The 20,157-nt window shown below is 64.6% G+C and overlaps 1 protein-coding gene across 3 annotated transcripts in view; it reads left to right on the forward strand.

The window, feature by feature from the left end:
* Positions 1–18,554, forward strand: part of LOC140914013 (laminin subunit beta-2) — a 43,815-nt gene extending 25,261 nt beyond the window's left edge. For 2 of the 3 annotated variants that reach the window (XM_073350836.2, XM_073350839.2), the window contains 13 exons: positions 3,499–3,723; positions 4,721–4,935; positions 5,140–5,236; positions 7,861–8,239; positions 8,707–8,891; positions 10,115–10,356; positions 12,735–12,938; positions 13,212–13,356; positions 13,605–13,812; positions 14,096–14,237; positions 16,331–16,507; positions 16,919–17,075; positions 17,760–18,554. In XM_073350836.2, the coding sequence (XP_073206937.2) occupies positions 3,499–3,723; positions 4,721–4,935; positions 5,140–5,236; positions 7,861–8,239; positions 8,707–8,891; positions 10,115–10,356; positions 12,735–12,938; positions 13,212–13,356; positions 13,605–13,812; positions 14,096–14,237; positions 16,331–16,507; positions 16,919–17,075; positions 17,760–17,893 (2,510 nt within the window). In that variant the 3' untranslated portion in view covers positions 17,894–18,554. Of the gene's footprint in view, positions 1–3,498; positions 3,724–4,720; positions 4,936–5,139; positions 5,237–7,860; positions 8,240–8,706; positions 8,892–10,114; positions 10,357–12,734; positions 12,939–13,211; positions 13,357–13,604; positions 13,813–14,095; positions 14,238–16,330; positions 16,508–16,918; positions 17,076–17,759 lie in introns of those variants that run through there. The other variant, XM_073350837.2, reaches the window with a different exon arrangement.
* Positions 18,555–20,157: the final 1,603 nt, after the last annotated feature.

Here is a 20,157-nt window from a genome sequence, read left to right on the forward strand (position 1 = left end):
GAGAGCAGGCCTGCGCTGCACCCTGAAGATTGGGGGGCACCACATGGGGCAGGAATCCCCCAACTCTGTGGAGGGGAAAGAGCTGGGCCTGGCTCCCTCCAACTGCTCTCTGGACCCAGCTCAGGGCTCCAGGGACCCATCCACCTCCTCTGGGTTACCACACAGGGCAGGGCCTCCCCCAGCTCTCAGGGGCTGCGGGCACAGAGAGAGGGAGGCGAGGCTGGGCTCTGCCTCCCACCACGTGCAGCCCCCTAGCCTGTCCCACTGGAGATGTAGTGGTAGTGGGCTGGGTCACAGAAACCCCCTTGGGACTGCCACCTGATGTGCTGAGACTACCTCTGAGCCCATTTTCCCTGCCAGCTTGGGACTTCAGTGCCCTGTCTTGTTGAGCCAGACACGCCAGCCTGCTGCAAACACAGACCCAGGTCTGTACCTGGTCCCCCAAAAGCTGCAGGCTTAACTGAAAACAGCTTAAAAGTGCTCCTGTCTCCAGCACCCAGACACCCAGCTCCCAATGGGGTTCAAACCCCAAATAAATCTGTTTTACTCTGCATAAAGCGTATACAGGGTAAACTCATAAATTGCCCTCTATAACACTGATAGAGAGATATGCACAGCTGTTTGCACCCCCAGGTATTAATTACTTGCTCTGGGTTCAATAATAAACAAAAGTGATTTTATTAAGTATAAAAAGTAGGATTTAAGCGGTTCCCCAAGTAATAACAGACAGAATGAAGTAAGTTACCAAGCAAAATAAAACAAAACACGCAAGTTGAAGCCTAATACATTAAGAAACTGAACACAGATGAAATCTCACCCTCAGAGATGTTCCAATAAGCTTCTTTCACAGACTAGACTCCTTCCTAGTCTGGGCCCAATCCTTTCCCCAGTACAGTTCTTGTTCGCTCCAGCTCAGGTGGTAACTAGGGGATTTCTCATGACTCCAGACAATTTGTTCTGTTCCACCCCCTTTTATAGCTTTGGCACAAGGGGGGAATCTTTTGTCTCTCTGGGTCCCCACCCCTCCTTCTAAACAGAAAAGCCCCAATTTTAAGATGGATTCCAGTACCAGGTGACATGGTCACATTCTTCCCAGCCTGACTCACAGGAAGCCTTCATTCTTCCACAGCCTTCATTCTTCCCAGCCTGACTCACAGGAAGCCTTCATTCTTTCACAGCCTTCATTCTTCCCAGCCTGACTCACAGGAAGGCTTGCAAGTAAACAGAGCCATCTACAGTCAATTGTCCTGGTTAACAGGAGCCAAGATACCAAACCACCATTACTGGCCCACACATTGCATAATTACAATAGGACCTCAGAGTTATATTTAATATTTCTAGTTTCAGATACAAGGATGATACATTCATACAAATGGGATGACCACACTCAGTAGATTATAAGCTTTGTAATGACCCCGTACCAGAGACCTTTTTCCTGAAGCATATTCCAGTTACATCATAGTCACACTTGTTCGCATATTTCCATAAAATCACGTGGAGAGCACCGTCACAGCACTATCTGCTGCTGCCAGCAGCCCCGGCTGCAGGCTGGGCGCTATGCCAGCCCTGCTCATGGCAGGCGGGCGGGGGGGGCTCCTGCTGGCCGACAGGGAGGGCGGGGGCGGGGCGGGGGGGCTCCTGCTGCCCGACAGGGAGGGCAGGGGCGGAGCGGGGGGCTCCTGCTGGCCGACAGGGAGGGCAGGGCGGGGCGGGGCGGGGGGCTCCTGCTGCCCGACAGGGAGGGCGGGGGTGGGGCGGGGGGCTCCTGCTGGCCGACAGGGAGGGCGGGGGTGGGGCGGGGGGCTCCTGCTGGCCGACAGGGAGGGCGGGGCGGGGGGCTCCTGCTGGCCGACAGGGAGGGCGGGGCGGGGGGCTCCTGCTGGCCGACAGGGAGGGCGGGGGGCTCCTGCTGGCCGACAGGGAGGGCGGGGGTGGGGCGGGGGGCTCCTGCTGGCCGACAGGGAGGGCGGGGGCGGGGCGGGGGGCTCCTGCTGGCCGACAGGAAGGGCGGGGCGGGGGGCTCCTGCTGGCCGACAGGAAGGGCGGGGGCGGGGCGGGGGGCTCCTGCTGGCCGACAGGGAGGGCGGGGGGCGGGGCGGGGGGCTCCTGCTGGCCGACAGGAAGGGCGGGGCGGGGGGCTCCTGCTGGCCGACAGGGAGGGCGGGGGCGGGGCGGGGGGCTCCTGCTGGCCGACAGGAAGGGCGGGGCGGGGGGCTCCTGCTGGCCGACAGGGAGGGCGGGGCGGGGCGGGGGGCTCCTGCTGGCCGACAGGGAGGGCAGGGCGGGGCGGGGCGGGGGGGCTCCTGCTGGCCGACAGGGAGGGCAGGGCGGGGCGGGGCGGGGGGCTCCTGCTGGCCGACAGGGAGGGCGGGGGCGGGGCGGGGGGCTCCTGCTGGCCGACAGGGAGGGCGGGGGCGGGGCGGGGGGCTCCTGCTGGCCGACAGGGAGGGCGGGGCGGGGCGGGGGGCTCCTGCTGGCCGACAGGGAGGGCGGGGTGGGGCGGGGCGGGGGGCTCCTGCTGGCCGACAGGGAGGGTGGGGGCGGGGCGGGGGGCTCCTGCTGGCCGACAGGGAGGGCAGGGCGGGGCGGGGCGGGGGGCTCCTGCTGGCCGACAGGAAGGGCGGGGCGGGGCGGGGGGCTCCTGCTGGCCGACAGGAAGGGCGGGGCGGGGCGGGGGGCTCCTGCTGGCCGACAGGAAGGGCGGGGCGGGGGGCTCCTGCTGGCCGACAGGGAGGGCGGGGGCGGGGCGGGGGGCTCCTGCTGGCCGACAGGAAGGGCGGGGGCGGGGCGGGGGGCTCCTGCTGGCCGACAGGGAGGGCGGGGGCGGGGCGGGGGGCTCCTGCTGGCCGACAGGAAGGGCGGGGCGGGGCGGGGGGGCTCCTGCTGGCCGACAGGGAGGGCAGGGCGGGGCGGGGCGGGGGGGCTCCTGCTGGCCGACAGGAAGGGCGGGGGCGGGGCGGGGGGCTCCTGCTGGCCGACAGGGAGGGCGGGGCGGGGCGGGGGGCTCCTGCTGGCCGACAGGAAGGGCGGGGCGGGGCGGGGGGCTCCTGCTGGCCGACAGGGAGGGTGGGGTTTACCCTTTTCCTTTAAAAAACCAAATAGAGACACCCCTGGCCCCGCTCACCCCCAGCCCCTCCCGATGGCGATGCTGGGGGCTGCAGGGGGCCGGGGAGGTGATCTGGGGCCGGCTGGTTCCCGAGAGCCCTGTGGGGGGCAGTGCGGGGAGCACGCCGGGGCAGGGCTCCGTGCCGGCCCTGGGGCCTGGGCAGCCGTCCCAGGGATGCGTGCGTGGGGTCGGTCCCCGGGCCCCACGGCGCCAGGCCGGGGGGCTCCAGCCGAGCAGCACACTCCTGGCACGGGGCTCAGAGGCAGGTGGGGGGCGTTGGTGGCGTTTCTGGGTCCTGAGAGCAGGACGGGGCCCCTGAGGCTGCCCGGGCCGGGGTGTCCCTCCGGGGCATCGCCCAGCCGGCCGCGAGCGTCTCCTGGTCTCGCCTCCAGGCCCGCGCTGTGACCGCTGCTCCCCCGGCTACTTCGGGGCCCCAGGGCAGGAGGGCGGGGGCTGCCGGCCCTGCCAGTGCAACGGCAACATCGACCCCAGCGACCCCGAGGCCTGCGACCCCCGCACCGGGCACTGCCTGCGCTGCCAGCACCACACGGACGGGCCCCGCTGCGCCGCCTGCCAGCCCGGCTACCACGGCAACGCACCGCAGCGCAGCTGCCGACGTGAGCGGGGCGGGGCCTGCACAGTGGGGCGGGGCCGTGGGAGGGGCGGGGCCTGCACAGTGGGGCGGGACCATGGGAGGGGCGGGGCCTGCACAGTGGGGCGGGGCCTGCACAGTGGGGCGGGGCCGTGGGGAGGGGCTGGGCTGGGCCTGGCACAGTGGGGTGGGGCCGTGGGGAGGGGCAGGATGGGCCTGGCACAGTGGGGTGGGGCCGTGGGGCACGGCTGGGCCTGCCACAGTGGGGCGGGGCCATGGCGAGGGGCTGTGCGGAGGGGCTGGGCTGGGCCTGGCACAGTGGGGCGGGGCCATGGGGGGGCGGGGCTCGGCCTGGCACAGTGGGGCGGGTCGTCGGGCGGGGCGGGGCCTGGCACATTGGGGCGGGGCCGTGGGGAGGGGCTGGGCCTGGCACAGTGGGGCGGGGCCATGGGAGGGGCGGAGCCGTGGGGGGCGGGGCGGGGCCTGGCACAGTGGGGCGGGTCGTCGGGCGGGGCGGGGCCTGGCACAGTGGGGCAGGGCCGTGGGAGGGGCGGGGTGGGCCTGGCACGGTGGGGTAGGGCCGTGGGGAGGGGCGGGGTGGGCCTGGCACAGTGGGGTGGGGCCATGGGGAGGGGCAGGGTGGGCCTGGCACAGTGGGGCGGGTCGTCGGGCGAGGTGGGGCCTGGCACAGTGGGGCGGGGCCATGGGGAGGGGCAGGCTGGGCCTGGCACAGTGGGGCGGGGCCGTGGGGAGGGGCAGGCTGGGCCTGGCACAGTGGGGCGGGGCCGTGGGGAGGGGCAGGGTGGGCCTGGCACAGTGGGGCAGGACAGGGCCTGGCATCTCATCACAGGGAGTGGGGCTGGGGTCCCAGGCCCTGGCACTGTGTAGACACGGGGGGAGAGGGCCCAGCACGGCCCTGTCCCTGAGTGTGGGAGATGGCAGTGCCCTGGGGCTGTGGGTATCTGTGGGCAGAGGGAGGGGGCTGAACCCTGCCCCTCCAATCCTGCTGCTGCTGTTCCCAGGCTGCACCTGTAACCAGCTGGGCACGCTGCCTGCCCACTGCACCTCCGGCACCTGCTACTGCGACCGGCTCACGGGCAGCTGCCCCTGCCGCGAGCACGTGGTGGGCAAGAACTGCGACCAGTGCGCCCCCGGCTTCCGGAGCTTCGGTGGGGAGCAGGGCTGCGAGCCCTGCGGCTGCCACCCGGCCCACTCCCTGCAGCAAGGCTGCAACATGGTGAGTGCCCGTGCCAGGGAGCAGGGGCTGGGTGCCACCTGGCATGCAGCAGGGCCTGGCGCTCGGCCTGGGCCATGCCCTGCTGGGCACTGCATGGGCAGGCTGCCCTGTGGGGCCATCGGGCTGCGCAGGGCCCAGGGAGGCCTGTGTTTGGGGGTGCCCGGGCTCCCTCTGCTCCACCTAAGTGTCTTCTTTGCCCACCAGTTCACAGGGCAGTGCCCATGCCGGCCAGGCTTCGGGGGACGCACCTGCGCCGACTGCCAGGAGAACCACTGGGGCGAGCCAGAGCGGGAGTGCATGGGTGAGTGTGTGTGGGGGGAGATGTGGGCAGAGACCTGGAGTGCAAGTCCTGGGGTCGAGCCGTGGGGGGGTGGGGCAGGGCAGGGGGAAAGTCTGGAGTGGAACCTGGAAGAGATGGGGGGTGAGCTGGAGGGGAGTGGGGGGGGCAAGCCAGGAGGGGGCACAGGGGGTGGTGGGAGAGCCAGATGGGGATGGGTGCTAGACCAAGGGGTGGCAGGGGGCAAGCCCAGATGGGAGATGAAGGTGAGCCCAGGGGTGGGGGGTGGGAGGCAAGCCGTGGGGGATGAGGGGTGAGCCATGCGGGGGGCTCACAATGCTGCCCGTGGGAGCCAGCTGAGGTCACTCAGTCGGGGTGAACTGCAGACAGAGCGGGGCAGACAAACCCCGAACGCCGGTGGATATGCCACTCCTCAGTTACCAAACCAGCCTCCGTATCACCTCCCTGGGTACTCAGACGTCCACACAACGCAGTGCCCCTAAAGTGCCCGCCCCAGGCCTCCCTCCGGACACACGTCAGATACGATGATGATTACTGAAGATCTTCTCTCATCATATAAGAGAGCAGGTTCCCCCAATCCCAAAGGATCAGGCCCCAGACCCAGGTCCGATGATAACTTAGATCTTACCCCAAATACGCGCTGATAGCCAATTCTCGTTAATTAAACTACAGTTTATTCAAAAAGAAAAGGGAGAGAGAGTTGGTAGAGAGATCAGTCTACAGACCGACCTGAGTTCAGTTCTTGAGGTCACGATACCGAGCAGAGATGGTGAGTCTGTAGTGGCCAAACGTCCTTTTAGAAACAGCCCAGAGGTTACAGTCCAATGTCCATGTTCAGGGTGACTCCAGTCAGTGACTGGGGATCTCAATCCTTATGGCTCAGGGTTTCCCCTTCTTGAAACCCAAAGCCGATCTGAGATGAAGGAGGATCGTGTCCCAGGGCTTTTATACATTTCCAGCAGCCTCTTGGCCTGAGAAGACAATAGGCTCAACCTTCCTTCTCCCAAACATCCTGGCAATTAGCTCAGGGTAATTTATCATTAAACGGTTCAGACACAGGTTACCCCAACCTTCCCGGAGACAGAGAGACAACAACACTGTTGCCCTCCAGTGTCTTCCTAGATCTTCACACTCCTGTTTTGATCTTTGAATCAAAGCCATGGCAATAGACAAGACTCGTTTGCTGACATCACAAGCCCTGAGCCAGCATCTCCCCTTCTCTCTCTAGCAGTGCGGGCTGCAGTTCACAGCTCTCCTCCTTTCCATCTCTTCCTAAGCAGTCTCTAAAGTTGGGCCCTGGGTCAGGTCAGTCTGGGAGGTCATTAACTCTTTCTGGCCCTGTGTCACCTGTCAATGAGATATGATATCACACTCCTAACCCCACAGGGGGCAAGCCAGAGGGGGCTGAGAGGTGAGCCCAGTGGGGTTGAGCCAGAGGGTGATGGGGTGAGCCCAGAGGAGTGGGGGGCAAGTCAGAGGGGGATGGTGGTGAGCCGGGGGGGGAGAGTCGGGGGTGAGTTGGAAGGGGATGGGAGTAAACCCAGAGGGATGGGAGGCAAGCCACAGGTGAATGGGGTCGAGCGAGAGGGGTCCCCACACTGGACAGGCTGCTTTGCTCTGCCCTCACTGAGCCCCGTGCCCCGCAGAGAAGGGCGTGGGGCTTTGGGCATTTGCGGAGACTGCAGAGCTGGTGCAGCCAAGGCCTCGCTGCATTGTCAGAGCTGGGGTGGGGGAGTGTCACGGAGTCCCCGGGCGACGCTCTGGAACTGCTCCCCACGAAGCCAGGCAGGACTCTGGGGCAGTCTCCTCTCTGGGAGCAGCCTGTCTGCAGGACACACAGCTCACCCGGCTTCCCCCTTCCTGGGTCTGACCTCGGAGCATTCAGCCTCCTCTGCCCCTCCGTGTGCTTCCCACAGCGAGTCCGCTCAGGCGGGATCCTGGGGAAGCCAGAGGGTCCTGCCCCCCAACTCCGCAGTCAGACGTGACTCTCGGCCAGCCAGTAAAACAGAAGGTTTATTAGACGACAGGAACATGGTCTAAAACAGAGCTTGTAGGTGCAGAGAACAGGACCCCTCAGCTGGGTCCATTTTGGGGGGCAGTGAGCCAGACAACCCCGTCTGCCCTTCACTCCAGGTCTCCAGCCAGCCCCAAACTGACACTCCCTCCAGCCCCTCCTCCTCTGGGCTTTGTCCCTTTCCTGGGCCAGGAGGTCACCTGATTCCTTTGTTCTCCAACCCTTTAGCTCTCACCTTGCAGACGGGAAGGGCCCAGGCCATCAGGTGCCAGGAAACAGGGTGTCGGCCATTCTCTGTGTTCAGACCCCTGCACACACCTGCCCTCTAGGGCTCTGCAACGATCATACACCCTTACCCCACCACCTAGATACTTAAGAACTGCCTAGGGGAAACTGAGGCACCCCCACACTATTCAGAGGAACCATTAAGAACAGCCCCACTTCGTCACAGGGGGCACGGCTGGAGACCTGCCCCCTGCCATGGGAGTGGCTCGGGCAGGGGTCAGCAGTCAAAGGGTTAACACCCCCCCCCCGGCAGCTGGCGTGCCAGGCTGTGTGCAGACTCCGGCAGGGGTTGCGGCCAGGCTGTGACATGCCCCCTTTCCCCCGGCAGCCTGTGAGTGTCACCCGGCCGGGGTGGAGAGCCCGCAGTGCGAGCGTCTCAGCGGGCACTGTGCTTGCCTCACCGGCTTCACGGGGCAGCGCTGCGACCGCTGCCAGCGCGGCTTCCAGGACAACTTCCCCCGCTGCGAGCGCTGCCCGCCCTGCTTCGCTCGGTGGGACCTGGCCCTGGACCGGCTGCACGACCGGCTGCGCCAGCTGCAGGGGCAGGTGCGGGCGCTGCAGGAGGGAGGCCCCGGGCCCGAGTTCAGCAACAGCCGCCTGCAGGACCTGGAGAGCAAGCTGAGGAGCACGGAGCGGCTGGTCGGGGACGGGAGCAGCCAGGGCGCCCCCCTCCTGCGCCAGCTGGGCCGCCGGCTGGACGGCACCAGGCAAGGGGGTGGCACCGGGAGGGAGGGGCTCGGTGACGGGACCCTTTACCCTGAGCACCCGGCGGGACCAGCCTGGTCCTGCCCTCCCGCCTGCTGGGCTGGAAGCAGATGCCCATGTTGCTGCCCCAGCTGGCATGGCTGGCCCCTTGCGAGCAGGCCCAGCAGAGGCCAAGGAGATGGAGACCCCGTGTGGGTGCAGGGCTGAGCCCCACTGGCAAGGCTGGCATGAGGGGCTGGCGCAGACTCCTCCTGCAGCTGTGCCTTGAACAGCCAGCAGCTACTCATGGGCCCTGCTTTCCCTCCCAGGACGCCGGGCGCTGGCTCTGGCCAGCCCTCTGGACGTCCGTCTCCTGCGCCCATGTGCCCGCCGGTGTGCTGGGGAGAAGGGTCTGGCCGCTGGACCTGGGCCCTGGGACAGGGTTGGGGGGCAGGTCCCGCTCTGTGCCCACTCTGAGCTGTGCCCCCAGGAAGGACATGGACGAGGTGTGGAAGCAGCTGCAGACCGCAGAGGGGCGCCTGGATGAGCCAGCTGGAGTGGACGTGGAGCAGAGGGGCCGCCTGGCCAGCCTGAGCAGGGAGCTGCGGGAGCTGAACTTCACCCTCTCCCGCCAGCAGGAGCAGCTGGCAAGATGGGAGGGGGCCAGCTTTGGGGGTAAGAGGGACAGAGTCCCCACAGTACTATAAGGTGGGTAGAAAGCTGGCTAGATTGTCGGGCTCAACAGGTAGTGATCAATGGCTCCATGTCTAGTTGGCAGCCGGTGTCAAGTGGAGTGCCCCAAGGGTCGGTCCTGGGGCCGGTTTTGTTCAATATCTTCATAAATGATCTGGAGGATGGTGTGGATTGCACTCTCAGCAAATTTGCGGATGATACTAAACTGGGAGGAGTGGTAGATACGCTGGAGGGCAGGGATAGGATACAGAGGGACCTAGACAAATTGGAGGATTGGGCCAAAAGAAATCGGATGAGGTTCAACAAGGACAAGTGCAGGGTTCTGCACTTAGGACGGAAGAATCCAATGCACCGCTACAGACTAGGGACCGAATGGCTAGGGAGCAGTTCTGCAGAAAAGGACCTGGGGGTGACAGTGGACGAGAAGCTGGATATGAGTCAGCAGTGTGCCCTTGTTGCCAAGAAGGCCAATGATATTTTGGGATGTATAAGTAGGGGCATTGCCAGCAGATCGAGGGACATGATCGTTCCCTGATCGTTCCCCACTATTTGACACTGGTGAGGCCTCATCTGGAGTACTGTGTCCAGTTTTGGGCCCCACACTACAAGAAGGATGTGGATAAATTGGAGAGAGTCCAGCGAAGGGCAACAAAAATGATTAGGGGTCTGGAACACATGAGTTATGAGGAGAGGCTGAGGGAACTGGGATTGTTTAGTCTGCAGAAAAGAAGAATGAGGGGGGATTTGATAGCTGCTTTCAACTACCTGAAAGGGGGTTCCAAAGAGGATGGATCTAGACTGTTCTCAATGGTAGCAGATGACAGAACGAGGAGTAACGGTCTCAAATTGCAGTGGGGGAGATTTAGGTTGGATATTAGGAAAAACTTTTTCACTATGAGGGTGGTGAAACACTGGAATGCGTTGCCTAGGGAGGTGGTAGAATCTCCTTCCTTAGAGGTTTTTAAGGTCAGGCTTGACAAAGCCCTGGCTGGGATGATTTAACTGGGAATTGGTCCTGCTTCGAGCAGGGGGTTGGACTAGGTGACCTCCTGAGGTCCCTTCCAACCCTGATATTCTATGATTCTATGACAGCAGCTCCTCCCTGCCCTGCCCAGCCCCCAGGCAGTGCAGCCGCGTCTCCCTGGCCATGCAGGGGCAGAGCTCTCCGTGGCCTGGCCTGATGCCCTGCTCCTGTGCCCTGGCAGAGTCCTACCGGAGCATCCGGGCCTCCTCCGAGCGCTCGAGGCAGGCGGCGCAGCGGGCCAGGGCCTCGGTGCAGGGGCCAGCCAGCCTGGTGGGCCAGGCCCAGCGCACACGGCAGGCTGCGGAGGGGCTGCTGCGTGACACAGGTGACACCTTCCGCCGGAGCCTGGCAGCGCAGAGGAGGTCGCTGCAGGAGGCCCAGAAGCGGGCAGCTGTGCTCAGCGTCTCCAGGCTCAACGAGAGGGTGAGCCGGGGGAGGGCTGGGGGAGCCCAGATTGGGCAGGGCGGGAGCCCAGGAGCGGGCAGGGCTCTGGCTGGGGGGTGGGCTGCCCCTAGGCACAGGGAGAGCTGGGGGGTCTGCACGCTGCCCCTGAGCGCTGGCTCCGCAGTGCCCATTGCCCGGGAACTGCGGCCAATGGGAGCTGTGGGGGCGGCGCCTGCAGGCGAGGTAGCATGCAGAGTCGCCTGGCCGCGCCTCCGCCTAGGAGCCAGAGGGAGATGTCACCACTTCTGGGGAGCCGACTGAGGTAAGCGCCGCCCGGGCCTGCCGCTCCTGCTGACAAAGGCATTCACACGGCCACTTGCGTCGGGAATTTCACGAGGGGGCTTTTTTGAGTACCTGTGAAAGACAAAAGTTTTGTCGACAACGTTGCAGTATAGACAAGCCCCAAGAGTGTCTGCTCCCAGAGCTAGGTCTGACTTTTCCGCTTCTCCTGGCCTCAGACCTTTCCTCTTTTCCTGCTTTCCTCCGTCTCACTTCCCAGTTCGTCCATTATCTGATCCCCTACCTCCTTCCTCAGCTCCACCCACTCCATCCTCTGCATCCTCCTCCTTCCCCTACAGCTCTTTCCAACTGCCCCTTCGGGCGGATCCCGAGCCCCCTCCTAGCTCGTGCCCCCCTCCTTGGCCGGCCCGCCCCAGGGCAGCGTTCTGTGCTGCTGCGTTGCAGGGGCGAGCGCCAGGGCAGGGTTACCCCAAGGAGCCCCTCCAGGGAGAGAGCTGGGGCAAGGCAGGGGAGTGCGGGGACAGGACTTGGGTGTTCCTCTGTCATGAATCCATAGGGTCGGTGCAAGGTCCCAGCTTTTAAACAGTCCCTGGGAGGAACCCTTCCGTGGGCCAGCCCCCCAGGGGGCCCCACCCTTCCACCAGGGTCAGCCACGTGGCCTCCCCGCCCCCTTACACTGGGCCTCTGGGCTCCAGCCCTGCTCCGCCCCGTGAGCTCTGCCCAGCTAGTCCCCCTGAGGCAGAGCCAGGCAGAGCCCTGCCCACTGTGCAGGGCCCGATGCCCCGCGCCCAGCGGCTGCAGAGACGCTCACCCCGCGCTGTCCCCTGGCGCGGCACAGAGACGTGAAGGTTGCAGCATCGGCCACCCTGCTCAGCCAGCACCCCGCCAGCTGTAGGGAGCCCCTGGTGCACGCTCTGGCTGTCCGCCCTCCTTCGGCAGAGCCCAGGGGAGAGCCCCAGGTCCCCCCCACCCAGTGCTTTGATCTCAGCTGGGGATTGTTCAGCCCCCCAGGGGCGGCAGGGAATCCAGGTCCCTCTGGGGCGTTGTGTGCTCGGTGCCAGTCGCCGGTGTCTTCTCAGACCCCCCACTGACATGGGGAGCAAGGCCCAGACGCCCACGTCGCTTTGCCTGACCTGAGAGCAACCAGCCCTTCCCCACCCACTGGGAGCCATGCAGCACTGCGGGGAAACAGAGGCATAGACAGGCCTCATAAAAACATGACAAAATATTGCCATGTTGTCCCAATCCCCGTCCCCGAGAGGGGTGGCAGGATCGCTGGGGGAACTGTCCTGTCCACCTAGCGCTACCTCCACCGGGCTCAGCTCGGGTCGCTGCGTCGCTCCAGGAGGGCAATTTTTCAGCCCCCTGAGCGATGTGGTAACAGTGACTTGGTTTCCTAGTGTAGAACCCTCACGGAGTGTGGGGGAGTCAGGGCCTGTCTCCCCACTTCCTGTGATTCACCATGACTCTCGGCTGGCCAGTAGGACAGAAGGTTTATTAGAGACGACAGGAACACAGTCCAGACCAGAGCTTGTGGGCACAAACAGGACTCCTTCGTCAGGCCCTTCTGGGGGATAGAGAGATTAGACCCCAGCCATAGGGCTCCCTCCTCTTCCCCAGCCAACTCACCAAAACTGAACCCCCTCCAGCCGACTCCCCCAGCCTCCCCCCGGCTCTTCCTCCAGCCTTTGTCCAGCTACCCAGGCAGAAGGGGTCACCTGGCCCCATCCCCCTCCCAGCTCAGGTTACTGGCTCTGGTATCCTCTCTCAAGGGACGTCTCCCCTCCCCAATGCAGACAGTCCCAGTAAAACTCCCCTGCAACACTCCCAGGTCAACACTCCCACCTCCCTGCTGTGTCACAAGAACAGGCCTCCCTCTGCCCTGAGAGCAAACTGAGTCCTCCTCCCTGCCCCCGGTAGCCATGTGGAGCATCGGGAGAAACTGAGGCACACTCAGGAGTCATACAAATCATTCCCCCTTTGTTGCAGCCTCCCTCCCAGGTGTGGGGCCATCAGTGAGTGCAATGGCAAGCCCAGGTTTCTGCCCCCCTCCCCTGGGGCCCTGCAGGGCTGGCTGGCTCTCCGGTGACCCCCTGCCATGTGCTCTCTGCCTGCAGATCTGTGGGGCGCTGGGAGATCAGGGCTGTGAACAAGCCCCCTGTGGAGGGGCCTCCTGCCAGGATGACTCTGGGCAGCGGCGCTGTGGGGGCCCAGGTTGCAGGGGGGCGCTCCCCATCTCCACACAGGCCCTGCGCACCGCCCAGGATGTCTCTCGCCAGTTGGAAAGCACGGCTGGGCAGCTGGGTACCATCACCCTTAAGGTACGACAGGGGTGGGTCCCATCACCAGGGGTGGGGATGGTCTCCTCAGGCATCAGGCCTGTGATTCGAGCTGCAGGGGTCCTGGTGAGTGTGTGTCTCACAGGGTCTGCTAGTGCACAGCCTTCCCTGGCCTCGCACACCTGTGGGCTGGGCACCCTTATGGCTGGGTGCCCTCCACCCCACAGCCTTGTGCACGTACAAATGTGCCAGTCACATGCCTGTGCTCCCAGCTGGGCAGCCAGCCTGGAGCAATCAGCTGTGAGTCCCCTCCAGGTGCAGGAGATCCAGGAGCTGGCCCGGGGCGCCAGAAGACGAGCCCAGGACACACTGGATGGGTCCCAGACAGCCAGAGGCCATATGGAGGAGTCCACAGCCAGGTTGCGAGAATTCATCCAGAAGATCAAGGACTTCCTGGCAGGTATGGAGCCGGAGCTGAGCTGGAGTGGGCCTGGGGTTCCCAGGAGTACCGGTGCCCTGTGCAGCCTGGCATGGTGGGCGTCCCAGGGCACTGCTATGCTGGGCCAAGCCATGGGCAGGCATGGGGTGAACCAGGGCCCAAGTCAGCGGCTGCTGCAGGTATCTGTGGGTGCCCAGCCATGCCCCGGCCTGTCCCCACTGGCATGCCAAGGACCCGCTGCCCATGCTGAGGGCCGTCCCTGTCTGCAGAGGAGGGAGCCGACCCGGAGAGCATCGAGCTGGTGGCCCAGAAGGTGCTGAACATCTCCCTGCCCAGCAGCCCCAGCAGGATCCGGCACCTGCTGCAGGAGATCCAGGACAGCATCCGGCAGCTGGATGGGGTGGACGCTGTCCTGAACAGCACGGCCCACAGCCTGGCCACCTCCCAGGAGCTGCTCACACGGGCAGGGCAAGCCAGGTGAGTTACCAGGGACAGAAGCAGGGCAGGGACACCAGCTGAGGGTGTGGGTGGAGTTTCTGGCTACTCTGGTCCCAGCCTCTCCCTGCAGGGGGCGCTGTGGGGGCAGGGCAGGGCTCTGGCTGTGGGGGGCTCCCAGCAGGGGGTGCTGTGGGGGGCTCCCAGCAGGGGGTGCTGTGGGGGCAGGGCAGGGTGCTGGCTGTGGTGGACTCCCGGCAGGGGGCACTGTGGGGGCAGGGGTGGGGAGGTGTCCTGAGGGTGATGCTGTCCTGTGCCCCCCCAGGGAGCAAGCGGTGGGCGTCAGGGGGGTGATCACGGCCACGCAGGAGGTGCTGGCGGGGGCGAAGGTCCAGGTGTCTGTGGCAGGGCGTGCGCTGAAGAGCACCAAGAAGGCAGTCCGGGGTGTGGAGAGCAGAGTGAAGGAGGTGAGGGGCTCTGCCTTCCCGGGGACCCTTCTGGCCCCCCCCAAGCCAGGCTTCTCCTGCCCCGGTGTTACCTACACACATTATGGCACCCCACCTTTTCCCAGGCCATAGGGCTCCAGGCAAAAAGCACCTATGCCCTTACCCAATGCGTAGGGCTCCCGGTGTCACTGGCCTGGTCGGTGTAAGTCCCCACACCCTTACCCAATGCGTAGGGCTCCGGGTGTACACTACTCCTGCATGTGTGCAGGACCTTTTACCAGTGGAAGAGCCTTACACTGTAATATCCTACGTCGCCTCTATTTATTAACACAGACTGTGCTCACCACACCCAGTAACTTGTCTGGATGGCCAGTCAGGATCAGGTCATCTGAGACACTCCAATTTCTGCCCGGTGTCATTGGCAGAGTGTTAAGAACATATATAAGAACGGCCTGACTGGGTCAGACCAAAGGTCCATCTAGCCCAGTGTCCTGGCTGCCGACAGTGGCCAGTGCCAGGTGCCCCAGAGGGAGTGAACCTAACAGGTAATGATCAAGTGATCTCTCTCCTGCCATCCATCTCCACCCTCTGACAAACAGAGGCTAGGGACACCATTCCTTACCCATCCTGGCTAATAGCCATTAATGAACTTAACCTCCATGAATTTATCCAGTTCTCTTTTAAACCCTGTTATAGTCCTAGCCGTCACAACCTCCTCAGGCAAGGAGTTCTACAGGTGGACTGTGCGCTGTGTGGAGAAAAACGTCCTTTTATTTGTTGAGGTCTGGAAGCTCTGATCGTGGGGCTGTGTCCTGGAGTTGGTTCCCACAGAACTTCCTCTTGGATCCCAGTTTATATAGTGAAACTTGAGTCCTGCTTAGCTGTGCCGTAACCAAGCATTAGACTGAAACATTACTAACCAACCCTATAGAATCATAGAATATCAGGGTTGGAAGGGACCTCAAGAGGTCATCTAGTCCAACCCCCTGCCCAGAGCAGGACTAATCCCCAACTAAATCATCCCAGCCAGGGCTTTGTCAAGCCTGACCTTAAAAACTTCTAAGGAAGGAGATTCCACCACCTCCCTAGGTAACGCATTCCAGTGTTTCACCACCCTCCTAGTGAAAAAGTTTTTCCTAATATCCAACCTAAACCTCCCCCACTGCAACTTGAGACCATTACTCCTCGTCCTGTCCTCTTCTACCATTGAGAACAGTCTAGAGCCATCCTCTTTGGAACCCCCTTTCAGGTAGTTGAAAGCAGCTATCAAATCCCCCCTCATTCTTCTCTAACATAGTGTAACAAAATTCTCTACCCAATCCTACCCCACCACCTTCATTTACACCCAGCAAAATTAATTATGTAACAGACAGAAACAGTCAAAGAGCCAGACAGAGACCAGACAGACAAACAATGGGGAAGTGGGGGCCATAATGACAAAACAATACAAAAAATGAGGGTTTCACAACCACAACTATTGAGAAGTGGTTTCTTGCCAGACAGATGCCATCAAATGAAGTTTTCTTTAACCACCTTAAGATCTGTTTCTGTGTCTGGTGATCGTGGGGGCCATTGGACGGGGTCGCCTTCCTGCCAGCCACTCTGACATTGTGTTACTGTCATGTAGATGACTAACCAATTTATTTGAGCATGAGCTTTCGTGAGCTACAGCTCACTTCATCGGATGCATCCTGCGGCTCACGAAAGCTCATGCTCTAATAAATTGGTTCGTCTCTAAGGTGCCACAAGTCCTCCTCTTCTTTTTATCCTTACACCAGGGCATCCCCACCCCCTGAACCCCCCTTACCTCTGCTGCCTGGAGCCCTCCCCTCCCCTCCCCAGCCAGTCCCTGCCCCAGCTGCTCCTGGCCAGAGGGCTCTTCCCTGGGGCTGGTCCGGGCCGGGGGCTCGCTGGGGCTGTGTGGACTCTCAGCCCTGAGGCCGGGGCTGGGGGGGCTCACAGAGGCCGGGTCCGACTGCTCCACGGGTTTCCTTTGGGCTGGATCGGGCCACAGCCCCACGGCCGCGCTGCGGGGGCAAGTGGGACTGGGGTGGCACGGGCAGGGGCCCCCTCGTCCTGCCGGCTCCAGCCCAATCCCCCTCTCTCCGGTGCAGGCCGAGCGCAGGCTCCGGGGGCTGCAGGAGAAGGAGTCACGGGTGCTGAGTGCCCTGCAGGAGCTGGCGAAGCACGTGGCTGCCCTGCAGGACAAGTCCAGGACCAACCGGGGGCTGGCCAAGGAGGCCAAGAAGAAAGCTGAGCGAGCCGTGTCGGCCACGGGGGTGCTAGGCCAGGTGAGAGCCCCCGGTCCCCCGCTGCAGGGGCCTGAAATGCTGCACCCAGCATGTGACCCCTCCCCTTGGCTCCTGGATGCCAGCCCACGCCCTCCCCCACACAGCACCCTCCCCCCAGCCTGTCAGTGACCCCCCCAGCACCCTCTCCCCAGCTCACCCCATCCCCCTCCCCCGCCTGCCTGCCGGTGCCCCCTCCCCAGCATGCTCTCCCTTCCCCCCCCCACCTGCTGGTGCCCCTCCCCGCACAGCACCCCTCCCGCCCACCTGCTAGCCCACACCCTTCCCCCCCCGCCCACCAGTCTGCTCATACCCCTCCCCCTCCCTGCAGCAGTGGGCCGTGGGCCCCGCGCCCAGAGGGCAGGACCCCTGTGAGCCTGGCGCTGGGTGTCAGCCGGTCCCCTCTGCCCCCAGGCACTGGCGGAGGTCGTGCGGCGGCACGCGGCGCTGCAGAGCAAGGTGGGCGAGCTGGCCGGGGCGTCGGACGCCACGCTGCGCCGGGTGACGCGGCTCCTGCAGGACGCTGAGCAGATCCTGGACAAGGCCAGCGGCAGCCAGAGGAAGCTGGAAGGTACCCGGGCCGCGTGGCTGGGGCAGCAGGAGCAGTGCCCAGCCCCACGCGCCCCCCGAGGGCCCCTCTGGCCCCCCACTCACACCTGCCCGGCCCCACGCGCCCCCCGAGGGCCCCTCTGGCCCCCCACTCACACCTGCCCGGCCCCACGCGCCCCCCCTTTGGCCCCCCACTCAGACCTGCCCGGCCCCACGCGCCTCCTCCAGGGCCCCTCTGGCCCCCCACTCACACCTGCCCGGCCCCACGTGCCCCCCGAGGGCCCCTTTGGCCCCCCACTCACACCTGCCCGGCCCCACGCGCCCCCCTTTGGCCCCCCACTCAGACCTGCCCGGCCCCACGTGCCCCCCGAGGGCCCCTCTGGCCCCCCACTCACACCTGCCCGGCCCCACGCGCCCCCCTTTGGCCCCCCACTCAGACCTGCCCGGCCCCATGCGCCCCCCTCTGGCCCCCCACTCACACCTGCCTGGCCCCACGCGCCCCCCGAGGGCCCCTCTGGCCCCCCACTCACACCTGCCCGGCCCCACGCGCCCCGTGGGCTCTCTGGGAGGGGTCCGGGCACATGCCACGTGGGGGGCTGCAGGCCAGGGCTTGTGTGACGGCTGGCTGTGCCATGCAAAGGGCCCGGGTCCCCGTCGGTGCTGTGGCCATGCTGGGGGGCTCACCCCTGTCTCCGCCTGTCTGCAGAGCTGGAGCGGCGCTTTGAGGATGGCGAGGAGGCGCTGGAGGCCAAGGCCACGCGGCTGCAGGCGCTGGAGAGACGGGTGTCCGGGCTGCTGGAGGAGATCCGGGAGAAGGCCAATGCCTATGCCACCTGCTAGTGCCAGGGCATCGCCCACCGGGCCCGACGGCCAGTCTGGACCTCTGCGCCTTCCCTCCACGGTGTCCCCCCCCCGCCGGGCCGCACTGTCCTGCCCCTTCCTCCTCCCCGGCCAGGCCATGCTGTCCTGTCCCCCCCGGCCCCGCCGGGCCGCGTTGTCCTACCCCCTCCTCCCCCGCCGGGCCGCGTTGTCCTGCCCCTCCCCCGCCGGGCCGCGTTGTCCTGCCCCCACATCCCAGACATTCATGGGATTATTTCCTGGCCCTCCCCCACACCACAGCAGGTGGGGCTGGGGAGTGCCTCGCAGGGAGGGCAGAGCCAAGTGTCCGCGCTGCCTTGAGGCTCAGAGCTGGCGGGCAGGCCCCTCCGCTGGCAGGGATGCCCCAGCCACCCCACAGCCCCCATATGCTGTGCCTGCCGTAGGGGGAGCCAGGAGTTCTGCTGGCAGCCGGCTCTGTGCCCCGTTGGTGCCCGCCCTGGCCATGGGCTGTGCTCTGGCCTCGTGGGCAGGCGGTGCCGTGGGGCCCAGCAGTGTGCTAGGGAGCAAGTGGGAAGCCAGGTGCAGGCCCCACCTGTCAGGGGCCCCTCATGCAGCTCCAGGGTCTGCCCCGGCCAGCACCTGTAGCAGCCCTGTACTCTGCAAATAAAGGCCTGAGCCTATGGCCCCGGCTGCTCTGTGTCACATGCCAGCCTCTGCACCTGCACTGGGCTCTGCCCCAGCACCCAAAGGGCCCATGCTGACTGTGCCCCACAGGCCCCGGGCCACGCTCTGGACCTGCTCCCTACGAGGCTGGGCAGGACTCTGGGGGAGCCTCCTCTCTCGGAGCAGACTGTCTGCAGGGCAAGAAGCTTCCCCACCTTCCACCTTCCTGGGTCTGACCTCGGAGCATTCAGCATCCTCTGCCCCTCCGTGCGCTTCCCCCAGCGAGTCCGCCCAGGCTGGGTCCTAGGGAAGCCAGAGGGTCCTGCCCCCCAACTCCGCAGACAGACGTGACTCTCCACCAGCCGGGGAAACAGAAGGTTTATTAGACGACAGGAACGTGGTCTAACACAGAGCTTGTAGGTGCAGAGAACAGGACCCCTCAGTCAGGTCCGTCTTCTGGGGCAGGAGGCCAGAGCCTCCTCTGGCCTCCCTCCATTTCCCCAGCCAGCCCCAAACTGAAACTCTCCCACCCCTCCTCTGGCCTTTGTCTCTTTCCCGGGTCAGGAGGCCACCTGATCTCTTTGTTCTCCAACACCTTCAGTTGGCCCCTTTGCAGAGGAGGGGCCCAGGCCATCAGTCGCCAGGGGACAGGGTGTCGGCTATTCTCTGTGCAGACACCATCACGCTGGCCCTCTAGGGCTCTGCCACAATCACACCCCCTTATCCCCCCACCTAGAGACTTAAGAAATGCCATGGGGAAACAGGCACCCACACAGTATTCAGAGAGAACATTAAGAACATTCCCACTTCATCACACCCGCGGGCCCCGTCCCAAACCCACCCAGCCTGCCCATGGCACCAGCCAGGCTGCAGCCAGGTCTGGGGCCCATGCGCCCAAGAGAGGGCAGCTCTGAGCAGGGATATTTACTCGGGCCCAGACCCAAGGGCTCAGTGTCCACGGCCCAAGCAGGGCCGGTGCCGCACTGCCGGCCTGGGCCAATAGCTCAGGGCGGCCCCATCCAGCACCATGGGGTGTTAACACTGACCCGTAAGGACCACAGTAGCTGGCACGGCTGGAAACCACTTCGCTGCTGCTCTTTGTAGTAAGAATATCCAACCGCCGCCCCCGCCCCGGCTCCACGCAGGCTGCAGCCAGCTGGGCAGCACCCACCCCCGGGCATGGGGTGGGGACAGCGTAAGGCCGGCAGGTACCAGTGTGTTGTTAGCTGCCCCGGCGTGAGGCTGGACCGAGCCCTCAATGCCGTATTAGTTCAACAACACCCCTCGTTCCCCACTGAGGCGCCTGCTTCTGGGTTTGGGGGTGGGGGGTGGTTATACAGGGACCCTTTGCCCACTGCTGAGATGCAGCTGGCTCTGTGGCAGGGCGCAGGGGCTGGTTATACAGGGGCCCCTTGCGGGGCGCTGAGACAGGCCACTGGGGAGGGTGGGGCCTGAGGAAGGGACGCAGCTTCCCAAACCCTCTGGCTGGGCTGTAGCAGGCGGGGTGGGGGCGGGATTTGGCCCAGCCGCCCTTGACTGAAATCCGGCCTTGGCTGCCAGCGTCTGTCCTGCAGCCTCCCCCCACCGCCGGACTTGCATTCCAGCCCGGCCCTGCCAACGCG

The sequence above is a fragment of the Lepidochelys kempii genome, chromosome 7 (assembly GCF_965140285.1).
Source record: "Lepidochelys kempii isolate rLepKem1 chromosome 7, rLepKem1.hap1, whole genome shotgun sequence".
NCBI lineage: Eukaryota > Metazoa > Chordata > Testudines > Cheloniidae > Lepidochelys > Lepidochelys kempii.